We start from the raw sequence: 21,505 nt of genomic DNA, 5'->3' as shown, positions 1-21,505 counted from the left end.
GTCATAGTTTTTTATAGATTCTATTTTAGACATAGCCGATTACTGAGTTCAAATTGACAGCTTGATAACAACTGTGGAAAGCCAAAAACAAGTAATAGCTCTAGGCTATCGAAGAACATAAAATCCTTGAGAATAAAGGCAATTTTATTTTTTTATTTTTATAGTAAGGAAAGTCAAAAGAAGATGCCAATGACGATGTTATTTTCAAAGCAGTGACTTCCAAATCTTGATCTCTGAAGCCCTGCTCATCCAAACTCCAAACCCACATCATTAACTTCCTACCAACTGTTTCCACTTGAATATTTTGCCATGGTCTCAAACTAAAACGGGGTTAAAAAGAACAAATGCCCATCCCTCTTCCCTCACAAACTTCCAGCCAAAGCAGCTTCCTATGTTGATTTCCTAATCCCTGTCATGTAGTCTTGAAACCACTGTGTTCTTTCCTTTCTACAGCTAGCGCAATGAAGATTGTTACGATCAAGTGAGAAAATGTATGTAAAATGCACAGTCACTGACAAATAAGAAGTGCCTTCCCTGATTCATGTTGAAATCCGGAGAGTCAATGCCAAGTTTCCAAAACAGTTACAGTAATGAGAAGTAACAGTCAATGGCCATTGTTTATCCTTGTGCAATTTGCTTATTTTCACTTTGGCAAAAACCATATAAGCATAATAGCTGGTTTAAGGTTATTGATTCTTTCAAAATAAGTTTCCTTCCTTTTTATAAATGCAACACAACCTTTCATAGAAATTGTCTAAAATATAGAAAAATTTATAGGCAACAAGAATGACCCATAACCTCACTATCCAGAGAATAGCACACAATACCATTAGATCCTAATGGAATGCAATTACCATTTTATAGATTTCTAACATAATTTTCTCTATTTGCAGACGTCCTGAACCCTCAAATTCTTCCCCTTCAAATTAACCCTGGACAGAGCAGTTAAAATTCTAGCACACTTCATTTACACTACACTGTCTAGTACTGATCCATTATAGGGCAGTATGTCAAAAATATTTTTATATTTAAAATATACATCTGTATCTAAGTATTTATATATTCCTACCCATTAAAATACTAAACAGCGTAACGAATCTATTATACAGATAGATATAGGAATGACTAACATGAATGCCATCTAACGTGCTCAGCTAATGAATGCTAAAAGGCTGCACTGTGCTCTTATTTGAATGATGCTGGGCAATCTGTCTGATAACTCTGCTGAAGTTTCCTTTGTTGCCACTGCAATGTTTTTCACATGAATATTTTTCACCGATTATAGCTAAAAAAAAAAAAGGGGGGGGGAGGCAAAGTGCTAGACTTAGTAGGTCTCAAGGAAATGTATCATTCTGCAGCTTTTATGGGAATCAGAAGAGTTTCTAAGGAACTCTGTTAAAAAAAACACCAAGAAGATATCAATACACAATTAGAACTGAAGAAGAACTTTAAGAGGGTACCTGGAAGAAAGCAGAGTTGAAGGCCTATCATAACTTTGGAGGATGTGAAAAGCACAGGATGGGGACTAGCCATGTGCAATGGTGAGACCTCATCTCCAGGGGACTGAGTTACACCTACTCTGGACTGTGCTCACTATTGGCTCTCCCATTTCCAGAACTGCAACCCCCCTCACAAAATTGAATACACGTGCAATGGAAGAAATGTTAAACATGGAAACCTGTCCTTTACTTAAACCAAAACTCAGAAGCCTATTATTATATAACTCCATTTCCAAGTAAAGCCTACGGTAGGTCCATCTCAGCTCTCACTCTCTCAATCCTTCAATGTGTTCATGTCACATGAAAATAATGTGGACAATTGATTTCTTGGCTTATTACTTTCAGGTTATGCTAACTGCAGCCCTACGCTGGACCTTTCAGTCATTTCTCATCTATCAAGTTACCGGGAAGAATGCGGTTTTCTCTTCCTGAAATCTGTACCTACCCTTAATCAAAAGGTTTCAAAATATCCAGAGCAGAATCTACCATTACATAACTTTTTAAAGCACTTGACACGAACGGCAATCTGAAGATCAATGGTTAAACAGCAAGTATTTTTTGCCAATTGTTACATATGAAAGACTGGGACAGCAGAGTTGATGATGACTTTTATACAGAAAGGTAAATATATTTTGTGTACTTCTAAAAACTCAAACACTGATTATAAATGGAATTGTTTTGCAACTAATGAAAGAGAATTAACGGAAACAAAAAAATGTCTATTTATTTCTCTTTAGGGTGACTTTAAAATCCACAGAAAGATCTCAGAAGGTAAAGAATGAATTTACCTTATTTTCTTCTAGAAATTTCAACTTAATAGAAACGTCATTGCGCATTTTATCATATTTTTCCTTATGTGCTTGGAACAGATGTTGTGACTGCTCAATCTTTGGCAGAGTGTTTGCATCACGTGGTCCAAGATTCAGTTCTTCCAAATCAGTGCGATATGCATCATATTCAATCCTGGAAAGAAGAGAAAAATGAAGCATACTATAAGAAGAGAGTGAAATAAGTTCAGGAGGTGAGTTGGAAATATATAGTAGTGTGATACTATATATTAATATATAATAATTCACATACATATTTTACACCTCATGTTTTTAAAATCATTTATTTAATACAAAGAACTGTTACTATAACGGGGGGAGGAAGCTGCCTATTAATTTCAATATTCCTCCCAAAGTACAGTATTAACTGACGAGTAAAATTCCCAAAATTTAAAAACCAGTTTTTAAAAAAAAACAGTGCTAAAATCTAATGGTAACAAAATCCAGGGTAGTCTTCAATCCCCCACGTGAATTGATTAACATCATTAAGGCCAAGCAGGTCAGGACAGCAGACTTTAGAATGACATATTTAAATTAACTGATAAAAGGAAGTTACACTGAGGGTCAGCAGACCTTAAAGTATAGTCCAGGTCAGCAATGCACAACAGAAATAATGCAAGCCACATATGTAACTTAAAGTTTTCTAGTAGTCACATTAAAATAATGAAAATTAATTGCACCTGTTTTTAACAATATATTTCATTTTTCAGAAATCTCAAATATTATCATTGTGATATGTAATCAATGTAAAAAATTGTTAATGAATTATTTTACTTTTTTGAGGGAGGGTACTGAGTCTTTGAAATCCACCGTGTATCTTATACTTCCATCACAATTCAGTTCAGGCTAGCCACATTTTAAATGCCCAATAGACACACATGGCTGGTGGTTACCATATAGGACAGCACAACTCTAGATGGATTTCCAAAACATTAGCATTCAGAATGTGACATTGCAGTTACCACCTTGTGTTCCCCGAGATGCCTCTTCATGATATTCTCCCACCACTAACTGAAATAGTTAACCCACCCATCATTACTCCATGATCCCACAGCAAGAAATACCTAATTAGGTATCTGAAAGGCATTTCAGAAAAGAATTGAAACACTAGAATTAAATTTTAAAGGATGGCAAAAGCTTACAAGGTGGATTGGGGCAGGGAAATTGGTAGAATGTTCCAGGAAGAGAACAGTATGGACAAAGACATATTTATCCATTGTAAGATACCATGAAACATTTGGGATGTGATTCTGTATGTTAGAACATGATAATAGAAGGAATTAAAGTCAGACAGGCAGGCAGGATTGAAATTAAACAGGGCCTCACAGGCCATGCTGCAGGGATCAGATTTAATCTGGTAGGAGAAGTGATTGGGAAGCCAGTAAAGAACTTTGATCTAGAAAGTTAACATGTTCTATTTGTTCCGGATAGGAAGATGACTATGGTGGTTGTATAAGGAGTGGAGGATGAACTGGAGTTGAAGATTAAGAAATCAGAAGTAAAGGAACCAATTAGAAGACTAAGGGCAAAAGACAAATGAGTCATTGAATCAGGACAGTGGTAGTGGAGCTAAGGAGAGAGATAAATACTAAAGGTTTAGGAGGCAAGACTGACCTGGTAATGATACCAAGTTACTAAGTCCACGGGTTCTAGGCAACTGAATGACCACTTTGCCCTTCCCTGGCTCTCATGTCTTCAGCTAGCTATTTCTTCTCTTTCTGCTTTTGTTCTTTCATCTATAAATGGGAATAATAATCTCCATAAAAATTTCATGTATATAAAGTATACATGAAGGTAATACTAATATCTTTAGTATTTAGTATTTAGGTAATAACTAATATCTTTAGAGTATGTATTATTATGGCCAAATCAGAAGAGCGATAGCCAGAAGTAAATGTACTAAAAACAGTAAGAAATGAAAGAGACAAAAGTAGAATAAATATAAACAGTAATATGTGGTAATTTAATGTGAAGGCATATACAGCCTCGGAGCACATTTCTAAATAATAGGATTAATTTAAACATCATCAAAGTTGTAATACTGACCTTATATCCCTTAATTTTTTTATTTTTTATTTTTTTTTATTGGGGGAAGGGGAATAGGACTTTATTGGGGAATAGTGTGTATGTACTTCCAGGACTTTTTTCCAAGTCAAGTTGTTGTCCTTTCAATCTTAGTTGTGGAGGGTGCCATTCAGCTTCAAGTTGTAGTCCTTTCAGTCTTAGTTGTGGAGGGTGCAGCTCAGTTCCAGGTCCAGTTGCCATTTCTAGTTGCAGGGGGCACAGCCAACCATCCCTTGCGGGAGTCGAACCGGCAACCATGTGGTTGAGAGGACGCGCTCCAACCAACTGAGCCATCTGGTAGCTCAGAGGCAGCTCAGCTCAAGGTGCTGTGTTCAATTTTAGTTGTTCAATTTTAGTTGCAGGGGGCGCTGCCCACCATCCCTTGCAGGACTCGAGGAGTTGATCTGGCAACCTGTGGTTGAGAGCCCACTGGCCCATGTGGGAATCGAACTGGCAGCCTTCGGAGTTAGGAGCATGGAGCTCTAAGTGCCTGAGCCACCGGGCTGGCCCTATCTCTTAATTTTTATATCCAGAGTTTATACATGGTATCAAAGCAAAACTTTACATAAGAACTTCTCTAAACTAACAGCGTTCATTACAACCAGGAAGCGCAGCACACTAAGGTTTCAAAATGCAACTCTTCACTTTGAGGTTGCAAGTCTGAACTGAGTCCCTACCAATAAAGTCAGTGATAGTTGGTTACTTTATGGCTTATGTAAAACTTCTACAGAACAGGTGTCCACATATGAAAAGTCTTGACCACAATTGACTCCCTTGTTGGTGCTGCTGTGGAGAAGTGTTGAATGGGCTGTTATAAGATTTTCTATACACGAAGCATCACAGGGCTAGGAAATACTTGTACACAATGCATAATAGAGAGCATTAAAAGGCCAGCCGGACATTGGCCTAAATTGCCACTTTTTGTGCTGGATCAAATAGTTGACCCTTGCCCTCAAAGCCAGTAAATTCTGGTTTTGACAGGGAGGAAAATTCAGCTACCAAGAAACTTTTAATCTGGGATTCTTTTTTTAATGTTATCACTTAGTAGGCAATGTCTTAGTGTTACAACTAGTCAATTCCCCAACTACTTTAGAAAAAGCACAGAAAAGTCAAACCTCAAGCTAAGCGTGATAAATAAAATCATATACCGTAATTTCAATAAAAAAAAATAAATTATGGGGTGAGGTCACTATTGGTGGGTTTTAAAGTACACACGGAGGTTGTCTAAAGGTTTCCTGATAACCAGTTACCAAGTACATATAACTTGATTTATATTTTTGTTCAAAAGGTTCAAACAAACCCATATAGTGAATAAACTGAAATCTTATACCACATTGTACTTTAAGTTAGATTTTTCATTATAAGATGTGAAAATGTGAGATTAATTCAGTTCAAACTTTAGTCCTAATGATCAAAAGTAGAAGGTAGGGAGCCTACAGGTTCGTATTTTGGTTTTAAATTGGTTCCAAGTGAGCAAACCATTTAACCTCTAGAGGCGTATTTTTCTCCTCTACAAATTAAATACAAAATATTTTGTGTGTGAACAGTAACTTAACTAAAAAATTTGTCTCTCTTTAATATGGGTTAATATTTCTAAAAGCATGTTAGAAATGAATGCTGAAGGGAAAGATATTACATGCTTAAAATATATTTTATATCTTAAAATATTTTAGTGACTGAAATATATTTCAGAATAGGTGGACAATTAACAAAGTTGAGAAACAGAAATTAAGATACCCGTAGTGCATAACTGGGAGGGAGGTGGGGGTACTTTTGGAACAAAAGAATTTTCAACTCCAAAACCCAGAAATATTAAAACAATTTGAAAGACTAGAAAATAAGAATGATTAAAATGATTAAAGAGATAAAAGGAAGAGTATGCAAAAGGATGAGAATAAATTAGGACATTATGAATAAGGAACAGGCAAATTTAGAAAAGAACCAAATAAAATATATAGAAATGAAAAATATACATAATAAATCTTTGGAAAAATACAGGCAATGCCCATGAAAGGATTTAAACAGAGACTGGACAGACAATTACTGGGAATGTTATGAAAGGAATTCCTATCAAAGGATATCTTATTGAAAGACTCCTTCAATGTTATTGAGGAAAATCCTATCCTATTGATAAGATTCCTTCTGTTTCTTCTTTCCCACCTTCTGATTTTAATACTATGTTAGTAAATAATTCAAACAATAAAGAAAAGAAAAACCCAGGTCAAAAACCTAAATAAGGCGCACAGCTCCATCCTGCCCTCTCCCACCAGACAATCACAGTTATTTGTCTTGACCTTAATTTCTAAGTCAGTAAGATTCTCATCTGTTAATAGTAAACTGAAAATTACAAACACAGCATAGGACAGAGTATCTCTTCTTGTGAAAGATCAAAGTTAATTTTCCAAGTGATTTGGGCTTTTACTTATGTGAAGCATAAGGAAATATTTACTTAAGAATAAGCACTCAAAAAAAAAAAAAAAAAAGCACTCAATCGCAAAAAAAAAGACTAGCCAAAATGTAAAGTTATATTTCTAGAAGGTAAAGTTTGTACTTCAACTATTGTACCAAAGTGTAACAGAAAATAAAGATTTCAAGTGGTCAGAGGAAAAAAAACTCAAAGGGAAAAAAAATTGGGCCTGGAATCAAAAGTTGAACACTTTAATATGTCTGGTACTTTTTAGACACTTATAAATATTTATTAATATATATACTCTGTTTACCTAACAGGATGGTTATGATAAAGATGAATCATATATGCGTGTGTGTATAGATATAAAATGTATGAAAACACTGTATTATAGACAGCTACAAAAATATAAGGCAAATATTTAATTTATGTAAAAGGTAACATTTGAAAGTTTAAAGGCTGGTTATAATCTGGATAAATGGAAAATCAGAGAGTTGGTATACACAACATAAACAAAATCATGGAGGCAGAAACGAGTTTGTACATTCAAGAGAAACTGAAATTGAGTCTGGCTGTTGCATAAGCTATGTAACTACTTACACTGGGAAGCAGTGGTAATAAGGGTGAAAAGGTAGGCTGAGGCCAGATTACAGAAGGCATCTAGGATCTACCTGTCCTCTTCTAAGGAAGGTGGAGCTGGGAGATTTATTCACCTCCTTACTCCCTAACAGGCAGGGTTTGGGCACATGACCAAGGTTCAATCAAGCTATGAAGCAAAGTATTCAGGGACCTTTTAGAAATTATTTATGGTAGCTGTGGCAGGGGACCCAGTACCATGGATCCCAGATTCAGGGGCTTAGATTCTTCTGAGGCATTATCTTGGCTTTGGTTCTTGCCTGCTTCTAGAATCCGTTCTCCTGCCTTTCTTGTTAGTGTTGTGGGAGATCCTATGCCCTTCTAATACATCCTTTTCCTGCCCATATTGGCCAGAGTTGGTTTCTCTTATTTGCAACCAAAATTTTTAACTGAACTATCTACCATCTATAAAACAGTAATATCGTGAACATTTATACCTACCTGGCACTTTCATACTGTTTCACAGTCATTAACGTATCTTCAATTGTTTTATTCACCAAAGTGTTCACACTGGCAATGAAAAAATTAATGGCTCCAAGAAGAGTCTCTCCATTTTTAGCCAGCAACTTCTGGGTATCTGCGTTATAGCCAAATTCTTCCTGAAACAAAAAAACTCACCTTAATTTATCCAGTGTTAAATTAGTAAATGTGACTAAAAAAATGTCAAACATCACTAATGGGAAAATATCTGATTTAGAAATCTAGCTATAGAAGTTTTTTCTTTTAATGTTTAAGTAAACAGGAATCTAAATCACAACTAACTATACAGTTACCAAAAAAAGTCTAATAAACCAAAATTGTCATGAGCTCAGATGCACAGCTAAAATCAAATAGCTTAAAAAAATTAAACTACTTTGTACTAGAATCAATATTTTCATTTCTACATTTTGTTTCTATTACACTGTAAGCACAGCTGTTAAAAAGAAAAATATAGCAGATTATTAATCAGAGAACTATAACTTTCACAACCAAATTAGGTAACAATTGGCTAAAACTTTCAGACATAAAATAGATTGCAATTTTTGTGTTTTGACTAAATCTCTTCACAGTATAAATATTAACAATATACATTTCTTTGTAAACGTAGTGACCAGTGGACTCCTAAGCTCAGGTCTATGTAGGCAGTAGGCACACAGCTGAGGAAGGATCACTCAATACCAGTTTTAGTTCATTTTTCTGAATAAACTGAATCTTGGCTTAGCAAACATTACACATGATCCTTCAGATATGTCAAGGACTAACTCTAAATTTTCAGTAGTAAAAATTTTCAGTCCAAGTTTGATTAATTAATAGATTACCAGGAATACATCTGTCCAAATAAAAAATTGGATCATATTGTAAGATATATCACTCAATTTGAGAATTCTGAAATTTGTTATACATTTTTTAATTTCAGCTGGAAAAAATGTAATACTGAATTAACTAGAATCTTAGAAGATGCAAATTTAATGCTAGTGCTATAACTATAATTACATGTCTACTGATAAAATATTCGATCATTAATAAATAGCAAAAAAAGTAAAACTCTTTATCATGCTAAAAGCATTTTCCATTTAAGAGAGGTCTAGTAACTCTTTACTCTGGACTCAGTCTTCAAAATTTTACAGACCTTGATTTGCAAATACTGGCAGATAATAGGATTACATGAAAGAAATACCAATCAATTTATATAAAAACTAAAATGAAGAGCAGGATAGCTGAAGATTATTGGTACCAAGTTTTTAAAGCTAAGTTACGTAACTGAAGACTAAATAACTGTTACTAGAAACAGAATAATACGGGAGAAAACATTTTTACAACTTTTAGAAAGAGTTTACATATTACAAATGTACTTACCACCTTTGGTATTCATTAAAAGGTAGAAGGTGAAAAACAAATTAACAAGAGGAAAAAAAAATATGAAAGTTGGATTACATATAAGTATAAAAAGTAAGGGAAAAGAGAAGTAAAAGAATATAAACTCAAAAAGTCAGAAAACTTGTTCTCACTGCATAACAAAGGATATATCATCACATCACATTCCTGTAACAATGTTCATGTCTAAAAGTCTTTAATATTCACAATTCTACATTAGTAACTTCGAAAATGCCACAAGTCCTAATTTAGCCATAGGGGAGCTCTACCGTGTTTCCCCGAAAATAAGACCTAGCTGGACAATCAGCTCTAATGCATCTTTGGAGCAAAAATTAATATAATTTTTATTATATTATGTTATATTATATAAGACTCGGTCTTATATTATAGTAAAATGGGTCTTATAGTAAAATAAGACAGGGTCTTATATTAATTTTTGCTCCAAAAGACACATTTGAGCTGATTTTCCAGCTAGGTTTTATTTTCGGGGAAACACCATCTATAACCTAGAAGGCTAATCACTTACTAAAAACAAACAACACTAGAATATAGTAAGATGAAATAGCAGCTAACTGGATGTTATATAGCAGAATTTGGAATCCTATAGATTTACAGATGAGAAAAATAGGCCTAAATTCAAAATAGACAGGAAGAGTAAACTGACACTGTTCTGTTTAATGAATGTAAATCTCACAAACAATTCTATAAAGAAAATGTGTATAAAACTTAAGATTTTAATGTATAATTTGAAAACTTTAGTAGAATAAAAAAACTTTTATGGTAAGGCATAAAAGACAGATAAAAGATATAAAACAATTAGGAATGGAAAGAAATGAATACACATACATATATAAATTATAAATAATTAAACATGCTTTTCTTGGCACCAAAAAAAAGATAAACTTCATTTAGTTGATAAATTATATTAGTGTTCTCAGTTGGACAGGGGTACTACTGTAAATTGCCTTAGCGATTACGAATAAACTAAACAAAATAAATGAAGGGTGTAGGTATATACATCAAGAACAGGGCTGAAGTTCTAATCTGCCACTGAAAAAGGAAAGCCAATACAATTCCTTGATCTAAAAATGTGCTTGCTTTGTATGTAGAGAGAACAACACTTAAATCTTTTCTTTACTCTTTCACAGCTCCTACATTGTTTACAACATTTACCAGATGTGAATTTAGCAGATGTAAATTCCCATTAAACTTATACATTAGGACCAAATAACAGAAGCATCTGATTAGATCTAAAACATTAAGTCTTAGTAACGGAAATTATTACCTAATTTATAACAAATGGGTTATTTTAAACAATAATATAGAGCAGCAAAAAACTAGAATCTCAAGTACTAACTGATAAATACAGTAATTGGATGGCGTGAACTTTCCTAATCTTGATGTAGACGTTACCCTCTAGATTGAGAAAATACAATTTAACGAGGTACCATGGTATTACAAAACTAGGAGTCAGAAGGCATGTGATAAAATAGGGTCTAGTTTGGGAATTCAGACAGCCTGGGGGTCACATCTTGATTCTGCCACTGACTAGGACTTGTGTCTTTTGTGAATTACTCAAATTCTTTGTGCTTCAATTTCCTTAACTAATAAAATGACCATCATTTCCATACAAGCTTGATAGGAAGTATAATCAGATAACCTGTATAAAGATTCTGAAAGATGACAGGCATTCAGTAAAAGATAATTTTCTACTCCCTTCAGGAGATTTGCTTTTTTTACTGATGCGTTTTGGTTGTTTCTCTAGAAAAAAAAAAAAAATTGGACTAATTTTTAAATTATTCCTCAACTCCCAAATGCTACAATCCCAACAACAGCTATCACAACATCATAAATTATTCATTGCCAGGCCCTACGCTAAGTATTTTCCATGGATCTCAGTTAATATGGCATAAGATGGGAGGCAGTGGACACTAGCTCTTCACCACTGCACTCCACAAATGTTTCCTTATAAAGAATCAACAAAGAAGGGAGGTACTTTGCTGGCTGGCATGATAGATTCTGATTACCAAGGGGAAACTGTACTGCTCTGCAATGGAGGTAAGGAAGAGTATGGCTGGAATACAGGCAATCCCTTAGTGCATCTCAGTACTGTCATGCTCAGTACAATGTCAACAACCCATTTCAGACAGGACTACTAATGGCCTGGACCCTTCAGGAATGAAGGTTTGGGTCACCCCACCAGGCAAAGAACCACAACAGGCTGAAGTGCTAGCTGAGAGCAAATGCTATATGGACTGGATAGTGGAAGCAGCTATGACCACGTGACCATTTGTAGAAAATAGGACTATAATTGTTAAGAGTATTTCTTCCTTATTTTGTTATACCATCAGTCTAGATGTTGCTATTAAGGTACAGGTGTGTGTACTGTGTGTGTGTGTGTGTAAAGCAAATACCTTTGTTTTCCTCCCTCTTATCCCCTTATCATGTAACATAAGATGTATTAACTTTACATCATATAGTATTTAAGTATTAACTTTATATCATAGTATTTAAGTTATAGGATATCAAAGAAAAAAGTGAACATCACCCAAGGACTTTGCCTCCTCTTCTGGGGGAAAGGGTTCGTGTGTCTTTGATAGTATGCCGAATAGTTGTTATCATGTTAGCTGGAAGTAAGACTTTGTTACTGTCTTATTTGGAGATTAGTATGGTTTAAGGCAGAGGTGTCCAAACTGCAGCCCGTGGGCCAACACAATCCATTGTTAATCGGCCCGCAGCAAATTCCAAAAATATATTTAGTTTACTTAAATAAACCAGATGAGGCAATACGTACTTCACATCGAGTGAGTGGCCCGGCTGTTTGTGTAGTTTACCGCATATGGCCCTTGGTGAAAAATGTTGAAAAAAGTTTGGACACCCCTGGTTTAAGGAAATGTGTATAAGGGCTACACTGAAAAGGGTAGACTGTGACGGTTAATTTTACGTGTCAACCTGATTAGACTATTGCATCCAGTTGTTTGGTCAAACACGAGACTAGATGTTGCTATGAAGGTACATTGTTTTTGTTGATGTGATTAACATTCACTATGATAAACACCGTAGATGTGATTTAAAGATGACCTTAGAGAGATTATCCTCCATACTGTGGATGGGCCTCATCCAAACAGTTAAAGGCCTTAAGAGCAAAAGATTGAGGTTTCCTGGACAAGAAGGAATTCTGCCTTGAGACTGTAATAGAAATCCTGCTTGAGTTTCTAGCCTGCTGGCCTATTGTACAGATTTCATAATTGGGTGGGCAATTCCTTAACATAAATATGTAAATCTCTGTGTGTACGCATGCGTGTGCGTGTGCGTGTGCGTGTGTGTTATGCACATATCTCCTATTGGTTCTATTTCTCTGGAAAACCCTGACTGATACAAAAATATGCATCCTGTTAATAATGATTTCAGTTTTCAAATATATCTCCACCAGGTTCGTTTACCATTATTTCTACATTTATAAACATCAATTAGAATGTTCAATCCAATGAATTATCTATTTCCTTCAAAGGAATTCTGTTAGCAGACTGCCTTTGGACTCAAAATGTAACTCTTGTCCGGGTCTCCAGCCCGCCAATCTACCCTGCAGATTTTTAATGTATTGAGCCTCCACAGTCACATGAACCAGTTTCTTAAAATAAATCTCCATAGAGCTATACATCCTGTTGGTTATATTTCTCTGGAGAATCCTGATTTCCTTTTTGTCCTTAATAATATATTGTAACTCACAGACTTGAATTTAAGAAAACTCATTTAGGATATCATGATCAGAAGACTCACAGACTAATATTTCACTTATATTATCAATTTCGCCATCATCAGTTCAATACTCCTGTCTCTTTGCACTCATCTTCTGATTTGTCTAATAATTATGAAATGTCTTCCTCTGTATTGTCTTCTCTTTGCCATTATGGGCAGGAAATGGAAAACTCTAAATTTTCAACTGTATTAAAAAAAACCCCACAGAAATGGTTTCTCCAGATTTGTTTTTGGCAACACAAAGTATCTCTTTATCGTATCATTCTTCTAGGCAATGCTGTCATTCTTTTGTTTTCTTATTATCTTAAGTCATTTTTAACATGGTTGGAAATAACTAATAACCAATGATGAAATAATTCTTAAGATGATGAAACAGCAAACTGTTTTAAGATATAGGAAAATAAGATCATAAAGATCCCATACTGTGTCTTTGATTTCTAACCGACCCATCTGGGAGCTGCAATATAAAAAGTATTATTCTATTAAAAAAAATAAGTAAATTTTATCATTGGAAGGCCTCTAAGAAAGAATAAAAGTCATGAAAATGTCAGTCTTTTCAAAGAGTTAGAAATGCTCAAAAAAGAAACAAAAATTAAAACTGGGTCCAATGGACTTGAATACTAAGGATTAACCTCTCAGTTCTGTAAAAAAAGGATTTCACATCTAGAAAAGAAAGAATAAAAGTACTTACTAGCTCAGATTGAGCACTGGATGTGCTAACACATATTTAAACCACTTGGAACTGTACCTGGCATACAGTAAGCACCCAATCTGTGTTGATGAATAATTCATAGGATTTACTGAGTGTAGCATCACTGATAACACTGCTGCTACACTTCTCTAGACCTGATACCCTGGCTACCTCTTTCTATACTGTGGGGCTTTTTCTCTGGGTCACAGATCCTCTAAAGATCCTTTAAAGAGACAGCAAGAGCTCATGGAGAAACACAGACAGGCTGGATATAAATTCCAGTTCTACCTTTTATTTTTTTTGTGATCTTATAAAAATTACCTAATGAAAAAATTACCTAATGTCTCTTGGCCTCAGTTTCCTTATCTATAAAATTGGATAACATTTCTGGCAGTGTTGTTAGATAAATTACGTGATATAATGTCTACAAAGCACACAGCCCATTACACTGGAATTGTGGACATTCGGTAACTGCAGTTGTTATGATTATTCCACTTCCCAAATAGTAGTTAGTTCTTTTTCTATCTAATGACCCAGTTAGAATTGAACCTCAATATTTTTCACTATTATGACATATATTGCCATCTCTAACCAAACTTTCTTTGTTCAAGTTTCTAGATATTATCAAATGATTTAATAATACTCTGGATTACCTAACTCTTTAAGTTAGAAGTCTATAGGCAGGGATTTCTGCACCTTTTGGCTCCAGATGAGGGGGAAAAAAAAGGACATAAAAGGAGTTACTTAAAATATCATAAGAAATTGTCAGAGATGCTTTACTGAATATTTACAGAGATATAGGCATAAAAATAATTCCATTCTAAAATTAATAATTTATATTATTTATAATTTATATTATTTATATTATGAATTATATGAATTATAATTTCAGTAAAGTATATCACAAATCCAATCAAACAAGTCACTATTTGTTTAAGACACTTGGAGACTACATAAGAGATTTTCAATAGGTGCCACAATTTACTTTTTATTCATGCCCAGCTATACATAGCTATGATTCTTTCTAGGCTCAGGCATGCTGAGTCTCTTTTTCCTTTCCAAGTTCCCTTCCCCTGAAACCTCTGTACAATTGTTTCACTATGTTGACAGAAGTCAGTTGGGCCTTCTTAAAAGTTATATGAAATATCTAAAAAGAACACCTCAAGATGTCAATTTTAAGAGTTCAGCAAATCAGAAATGCAACAAGTTACCTCTTAGAATACTCCTACCATATTGCCATTCTCTGTCCCCTCACCTCCCAATAGTTATTTAAAATAATCTTACATGGAGTTCTAGTGACTTCAAACTCAGGTCAGCAAATGCATCTCCAAGTTGCCTTTGGGTATGCACCATCTGGAAAAGCTGGGTTGACAATGTCTGAGCCAGTCTTAGAATATTTTCGTATTTTTTCTTGTTATCTCTTAATATATCAATCTGAGCTTCAAGTTCAAGGTCCACAGTTCTTGATCCACGGCCTAGCTTCTCAGAGATAATTTGTCGAGTGCACTAAAAGTAGAAAAATGCACTTTGTTTAGGAAGAAAAAAAAGAACAAAAGAAAAAAATAATATAACAATCCAAAGTACAAATGCTAGAGCATATGGCGTATACCATTTTTGGCTTTACACAAGCTAGCCTAATAAATTGAAAATTGTCAGCCCCCTTAAAGTTTATCAGGACTCAGAAAGTAAATTTACCAGATACGTCTAATAACTGTTAGTAATCATTGGAAGTTTTAAGACTTATCTAGCTAATTTACATACTGCCAGATGAACTCTCTCACCTAATCATATTTCAAGCTTAGTGCACTTGGGTAGATTATTTAAAACAACTGAGATATTTGTCATTGATTTAAGAACAATATTGGACTGTTAATACAGGAATAATAAGAATACCAAAATTATACCTCCTATTGGTTTCAAGTGCTTTTTTCAATTCTATCTTCCCCTTCCATCTCTGTGTATATGTGTGTGAGTAGGAAGAATAAAGGGAAGAAAGGAGAAAGAGGAAAGATGAGTGGGTGGGAAAGGGGGGGAGAAGGAGAAAGGGGAAGGAATGGAGAGAGAAGGAAGGAGGGAAGAAGAGAAAGAAGTAGAGATAACATTCCTGAATTCTTCTTTTACTTTTGCCCAGATAAAACAGTATTAGATTATGCTATTCTATTCTTCCCCAGAAATTATATAAAAACTTGTAATTTTTTAAAGTATCTAATTTCAGAGCACATAGAAATAAGTTTCCTAATAAAAAACTGTAAGCAATTTCACTACTCAATAATACATTTTAAGAGGAACCACATAGGGCATTAATATACTCCTCATTTTTGAAAGTCAACAAAAACACTGTAAAAAAATCGGCCAGTAAGTATTGCAACTTTTTTTGAAACTTGCACGTTTGCTCTTTTATCTTTCCAAGTTTGGTTAGAATTAATGTTTGTTGTAAAAATTAAAATAATGAGTGAAATAAAAGATGAATTTCCTCTTCCTTAATCACACTAAATTAGCAGAAAACTACTATTAACAGTTTGATGGGTAGTCTAGATTCTCCTTTAAACCTATATAATCACACATATAATATTTTAAAAGTAAACGTAAGACAATGCTATGCTACTCATAATATCCAAACTTTTTTTTCTATGAACAAATACCTTGAGACTTTTCCTTGTCAATAAACATAAATCTGTATCTTTTTTCCTTTTTTGTTATATTTATCCTTTTAATATTAGCCTATTACATGCTACTTACATTTTCTGTTTAAAATTGAAATGAATTCTCTATGACATATTCTCTAGTCTCATCAATTAAGGATCTTTATGAATAAACATTTTTTATAAAGGAGTTCTTTATTTTTAATAGTAGAGAAATTATCTATATAGAAAATGAAAGAAAAGATGAGAGGCCAAACTCACAGAAGAGAGATAAAACTACATCTATGGAAAATATACATACACTCCTGGGAGATTAAAATCACATCAAGAGAAAAGTTTAACTGCAGACATTGTGATTTTAATGAGAAAAACATCAACAAGAAATACTATCTGAAATGGTAACAAAATTAAGGAGATATACCACTCTTTCCCTCTTTTCATCCACACCAGTATTTTCCCTGCGGAATATTACCAAAGACATTTACTCTATTCACAAGCCAAAGCATATGGTACCTTCCATAGCAACCCAGATATAATAGTCTGCTGAAAGTCAAGAAGCCAGAATTCACTGAAGGAACTTGGTAGACTGGGAAAAATGAAAGAAATGTTTACTGTTGTCTAAGTGGTGGTTTTTTTCATACAAATAACAGTTATAAGCAGACAGTAGGGTCAAAGGTTTAATGAGGAAATTTTTTTTTGTTTGCAGGAAGCTAAGGCAGTGGGAAGAGTAAGACAATAGTGATTATGAGGCAAATTCAGATAAATCCGGACACTTGAAACAAGTTTTGAAACTGAATTTACAAAGCCTGTATTCCAATACAGGGAACTAGACACTCTTAAAGGAAATTTAAGTAATGTGGAACTGAGACTACTACAGATGGCCTACATGGAGCTTTGTAAAGAAAGCTGTAGTGAGAAAATATAAAGTTGCAAGTCATTTCTCCACTGATCAGGGTCCCTGAACAAGTTTCTCATATGATCACCAAAGAGCAGATTTTTATTTAAGTTGCTTCCTAGTGTGTACTAAAATCATAAATCAAGTTTAAAATAGGAAAGAATATAGAATCTCAGTTCTCTACCCTTCTTCAAAGTCCCTGAAAATGCAGATCACTTACAATGAGCTGGTGGTCGTATTCGGTTTTCCATGCTTATAAATTAAGAATTCATTTTGAAGATAATAGGACAAATGGAGCAGAGCAAAAGTAAATTATTACTCTATGTAGATCTTCTACTTGGGGGAGGGTAGATAAAATAAAGGGATAAATACTGTACAAAATACCATAAGTCACCATCAGTTCATGAATTAACAAGATAGTCACTGTGTACTCTGAGTATTTAAATAGCACCAAGAACTTTTCCTGTAATGCCAAAAAGGAATAAAAACATTTAAGTTCAAGGAAAAAAATAATTTCATGGCAACAACTGGTAGATATTGAAAGGGTGAAGGACAGGGAGGAAGAGAACATAAAAGGAAATGATATAAAGTGAAAAGGGGAAATAGGTCAACCAGTAAATGAAGAAGGCAATATGACAGGAAAAACAGGAATGAAAACTTAAAAGACACTGGTTTAAAGACAACAAAGATTAACTTGATTAAGGTATAAATACTGATGGCAAATTCTTAAACATTTATAAAAAGCATTTAGTGTTTGGAAAAGATGCCAAACAGTTATGAATAAAAGCGAGATTATTCTTTATAAAAGTAAGATTTTAAAAAGTAAGCAAAAGTACTCTATTCTACACTAAGAAAATACAAAAACAAACCAAAGAGATAAACCAGAGTTCATTATTCATAATTATTCCTGCAGAGGAGGATACATAAGAAAATGAAAAAAATTTGGGTTCAAATTTGTGAAGAAAATCAGGTAGATTAAAATCATATTTATAAAGATGGGCTCAAGGTCTAAAATTAAAATTGCTCCTATTTATTATATATTTGGTTTAATCCCCAGATTGGGTTTAGAGCCAAAATTAACAACTAATAAAGGATATGCTAAATGTTCTCTTTGAGGAAAAGCCTTAAAGTGTTTGCTTGAGAATAGAAACAGACAGAAGAAATTAAAGCTAGAAATCATGAAGAAACTGAGGTCCGAGGAAGAGAAAATCAAAGTCATAGAGAGAATCAAGATACCAAGGAGTAAAATGGATAACAAGTACAGTCCTAAATCAACCCAATCAGAATCAATACTTGAAGGATTAGTCAAATGACAATGAATGTCCTACATTAGCTCAAAACTGAACCGAAAAGGTAAAGTCAGAAGAACCAATAAGGTCATTACATTCTGAGGATCTTTTACTTGAGAGGCATGTGTCAGCACAGACTCACTGGGCTACAAACTCCATAAAATCAGATCATTAGATTCTTTTTCTCTTTTGACTTGGAGTGAAATACCCAATTAAGCTCTGATGAAACAAATTTTCAGTTAAAAATAGTGATCACTCTGAAGAGAATAACTCCTTCACATAGTATTATGCCATGTATACAATATTTTTAAAACTGGTCATTTTTGTTAACACAAATTTTAAGAAAGGCTGAATGTGGTATGATAATATAAGAGATAAATATGGAATCTTAATAATGATGCAACTCAGATTATAGAGATAAGAGACAGAAGAAAAGCAACAGATAATAAATATATATATAAAGGAAAAAAGATAAGGACCAAGGAAAATGCAAACTAAATGACACAAGAGAGGAATGATCAAATGAACAAAATCTTATACTTTGTAATTACTAGGATTTGGTTCAAAAATAAGGCTTGTATTCTTTGGGTTCAAAATGTTTGGCCATAGAATGTCACCAATTAAGAGGCAATTTTCAGGCTGACCCGGTGGCTCAGGCAGTTGGAGCTCCATGCTCCTAACTCCGAAGGCTGCCAGTTCGATTCCCACATGGGCCAGTGGGCTCTCAACCACAAGGTTGCCGGTTCGACTCCTGCAAGTCGAACTGTGCCCCCTGCAACTAGAAACGGCAACTGGACCTGGAGCTGAGCTGTGCCCTCCACAACTAAGACTGAAAGGACAACAACTTGAAGCTGAACGGCACTCTCCACAACTAAGATTGAAAAGACAACAATTTGACTTGGAAAAAAGTCCTGAAAGTACACACTGTTTCCCAATTTAAAAAAAAAAAAGAGGCAATTTTCATAAGTAAGTGAACAAAGGAATGGCTGAATAAATTTAATAAATAAATGAATGAAGCTTAGTCTGACATGAAAGATAAACAAGCGAAATGAAAGGGAGCACAGCACAGAGGGGAATTCCGAGCAGTAGGCACAGATAGCCTCATGAACAAAGTTGTAGGAGTGTGAGAAGGCGTAGCTTGTTTAGGACGTCTCTGGGTAAGTTGGTACGGATAACTGGATCTATGGGTGGAAGAGAAGAGCAGCAGGAGAGAAAGTGGGAAAAGGTCCTGGGCTCAGATTCATGACAATCTAAAGACAGTGGGGATTGACTGAAGGACTTTATAAGCAAGAGTGAACCACATTAGGCAAAGTAGAATATCTAGTCTAAGGAGAATCTGTTAAGCTGTTAGAGTAATACATACAGGAATAGCTATGGCTATGAAGGTTAGAATGGAGAAAAGGGGATCAAGTCAAAGAATATTAAAGCAGCAGAATTCATTTAATGACTAACTAGATATGTCAAATCAATGAGACGATGAGTCAAAATTTGAATATTTGGGTGAACTGTTGTGATATGAGGAAATACAAAGGGAAAAACAATACATGAAATGAGATATGAGACGATGAGTCAAAATTTGAATATTTGGGTGAACTGTTGTGATATGAGAAAATACAAAGGGAAAAACAATACATGAAATGAGATAATCTACATCCTTGAGAACAAAAGGAGCAATGGTTAAATAGAATGTCCTGAATGAGAACACTATAAATAGACATCAATTTTTGACAACTACCATTGGCATTTCTCAGTTCTACAGGGCATAAGCTAAATAGTTTTGGGGAAGATTCATGTAGCATGTTTCAGGGCACTTTTACCATCTTAAGAAAAACTGTACTTTCGTAGAGGATTTCAGATCATATTACAAAAGTATTAACTGAAAGAATAAATTCACTTCTGCCTTAGTGTTAAGAAGACACATAGAGACATGTGCTCTGTATAAAAATATAGACAATTCCTGATTTATAAAGACTCACAACCAATTCACAAATATAGAGAGCTTTATGACTAATGCTCTGACCTGAGCTGCTGGGGGTTTTCCATCCACTTTTCTATGAATTCTACTATCTTGTCCTTGTTAAGATTCAAAGATACTAAGTGGACTTGGAGCTTAAGCTATTTGTAATACATCAAATAAAATACAGATGAAATAATTTGCTTATTTTATGGAGGACATTAAGAAAAATTACCATCAGTTATGTACTCTGAATCAATTCAAATAACAACATTAGTATACTTCTGAAATCCAACTGATTTGCAATCTGATGCTGTCTGCACAGTTAATGTTTAGTTACTACAATAAAATCAGAGAATTCCAAATTTGAAAAACTAATATATCCCAGTTACTATAAAGCATCAAAAAGAGGGACAAATATATATATATATACAGCAGTTCTAGAGCTACACATATTCTAAAGCAATATATTTCTTTTTCAATTATGTGTTCTCTATCAATTAATGAGTATTTTAGTAGTTTTTTTACTCTTTTGCTAGACTTTTAAAACTACATTTATGCAAAGATCAGTAATAAAACAAAATACTTCATTTTCTAATTGTATTTTTATGTTCAGATGGTATTTGCTCTCCTATATGTTCATGTAATTGCAAAATAATAATTTAAATTACAAATAAAAATGCTTAGTGCCAGTTAGGGTGGAAACATTAAAAAATTACAAACCTTATAGGTGTTTAGACTCCATTTTCTAACAAGTTCTAACTTTTCCATTGCGGGATTTTTAATTTCATCTGCTAGAATAACTGGTCCACTTTTTGTCTGTGTTCTCTGGCCACCTGCATGAGCATAACAAAAGATAAAAACACAAACCAGATAAAGACAAGTAGGGAAAGGAAACAAAACATTGATGCTGTTCAAATTACCTACTCATGCGTTTTAAAAAATGAAAAGGTTACCACAAAGTGAAGGACTACAACTTCCTGGAATC

At 34.2% G+C, this 21,505-nt stretch overlaps 1 protein-coding gene across 1 annotated transcript in view; it reads right to left on the bottom strand.

Annotated features, from left to right (window-relative positions):
• Nucleotides 1–21,505, bottom strand: part of ARFIP1 (ARF interacting protein 1) — an 82,861-nt gene that overhangs the window by 20,234 nt on the left and 41,122 nt on the right. The window contains 4 exon segments of the mRNA XM_081076773.1: nt 2,288–2,462; nt 7,875–8,032; nt 15,022–15,243; nt 21,241–21,353. Coding sequence (XP_080932899.1) covers nt 2,288–2,462; nt 7,875–8,032; nt 15,022–15,243; nt 21,241–21,353 — 668 coding nt within the window.

Source organism: Rhinolophus hipposideros (genome assembly GCF_964194185.1).
Source record: "Rhinolophus hipposideros genome assembly, chromosome: 16".
In the NCBI taxonomy this organism is placed as follows: domain Eukaryota; kingdom Metazoa; phylum Chordata; class Mammalia; order Chiroptera; family Rhinolophidae; genus Rhinolophus; species Rhinolophus hipposideros.
Note: the sequence above shows the minus strand (reverse complement) of the source record. Positions and strands in the feature narration are given on the sequence as shown.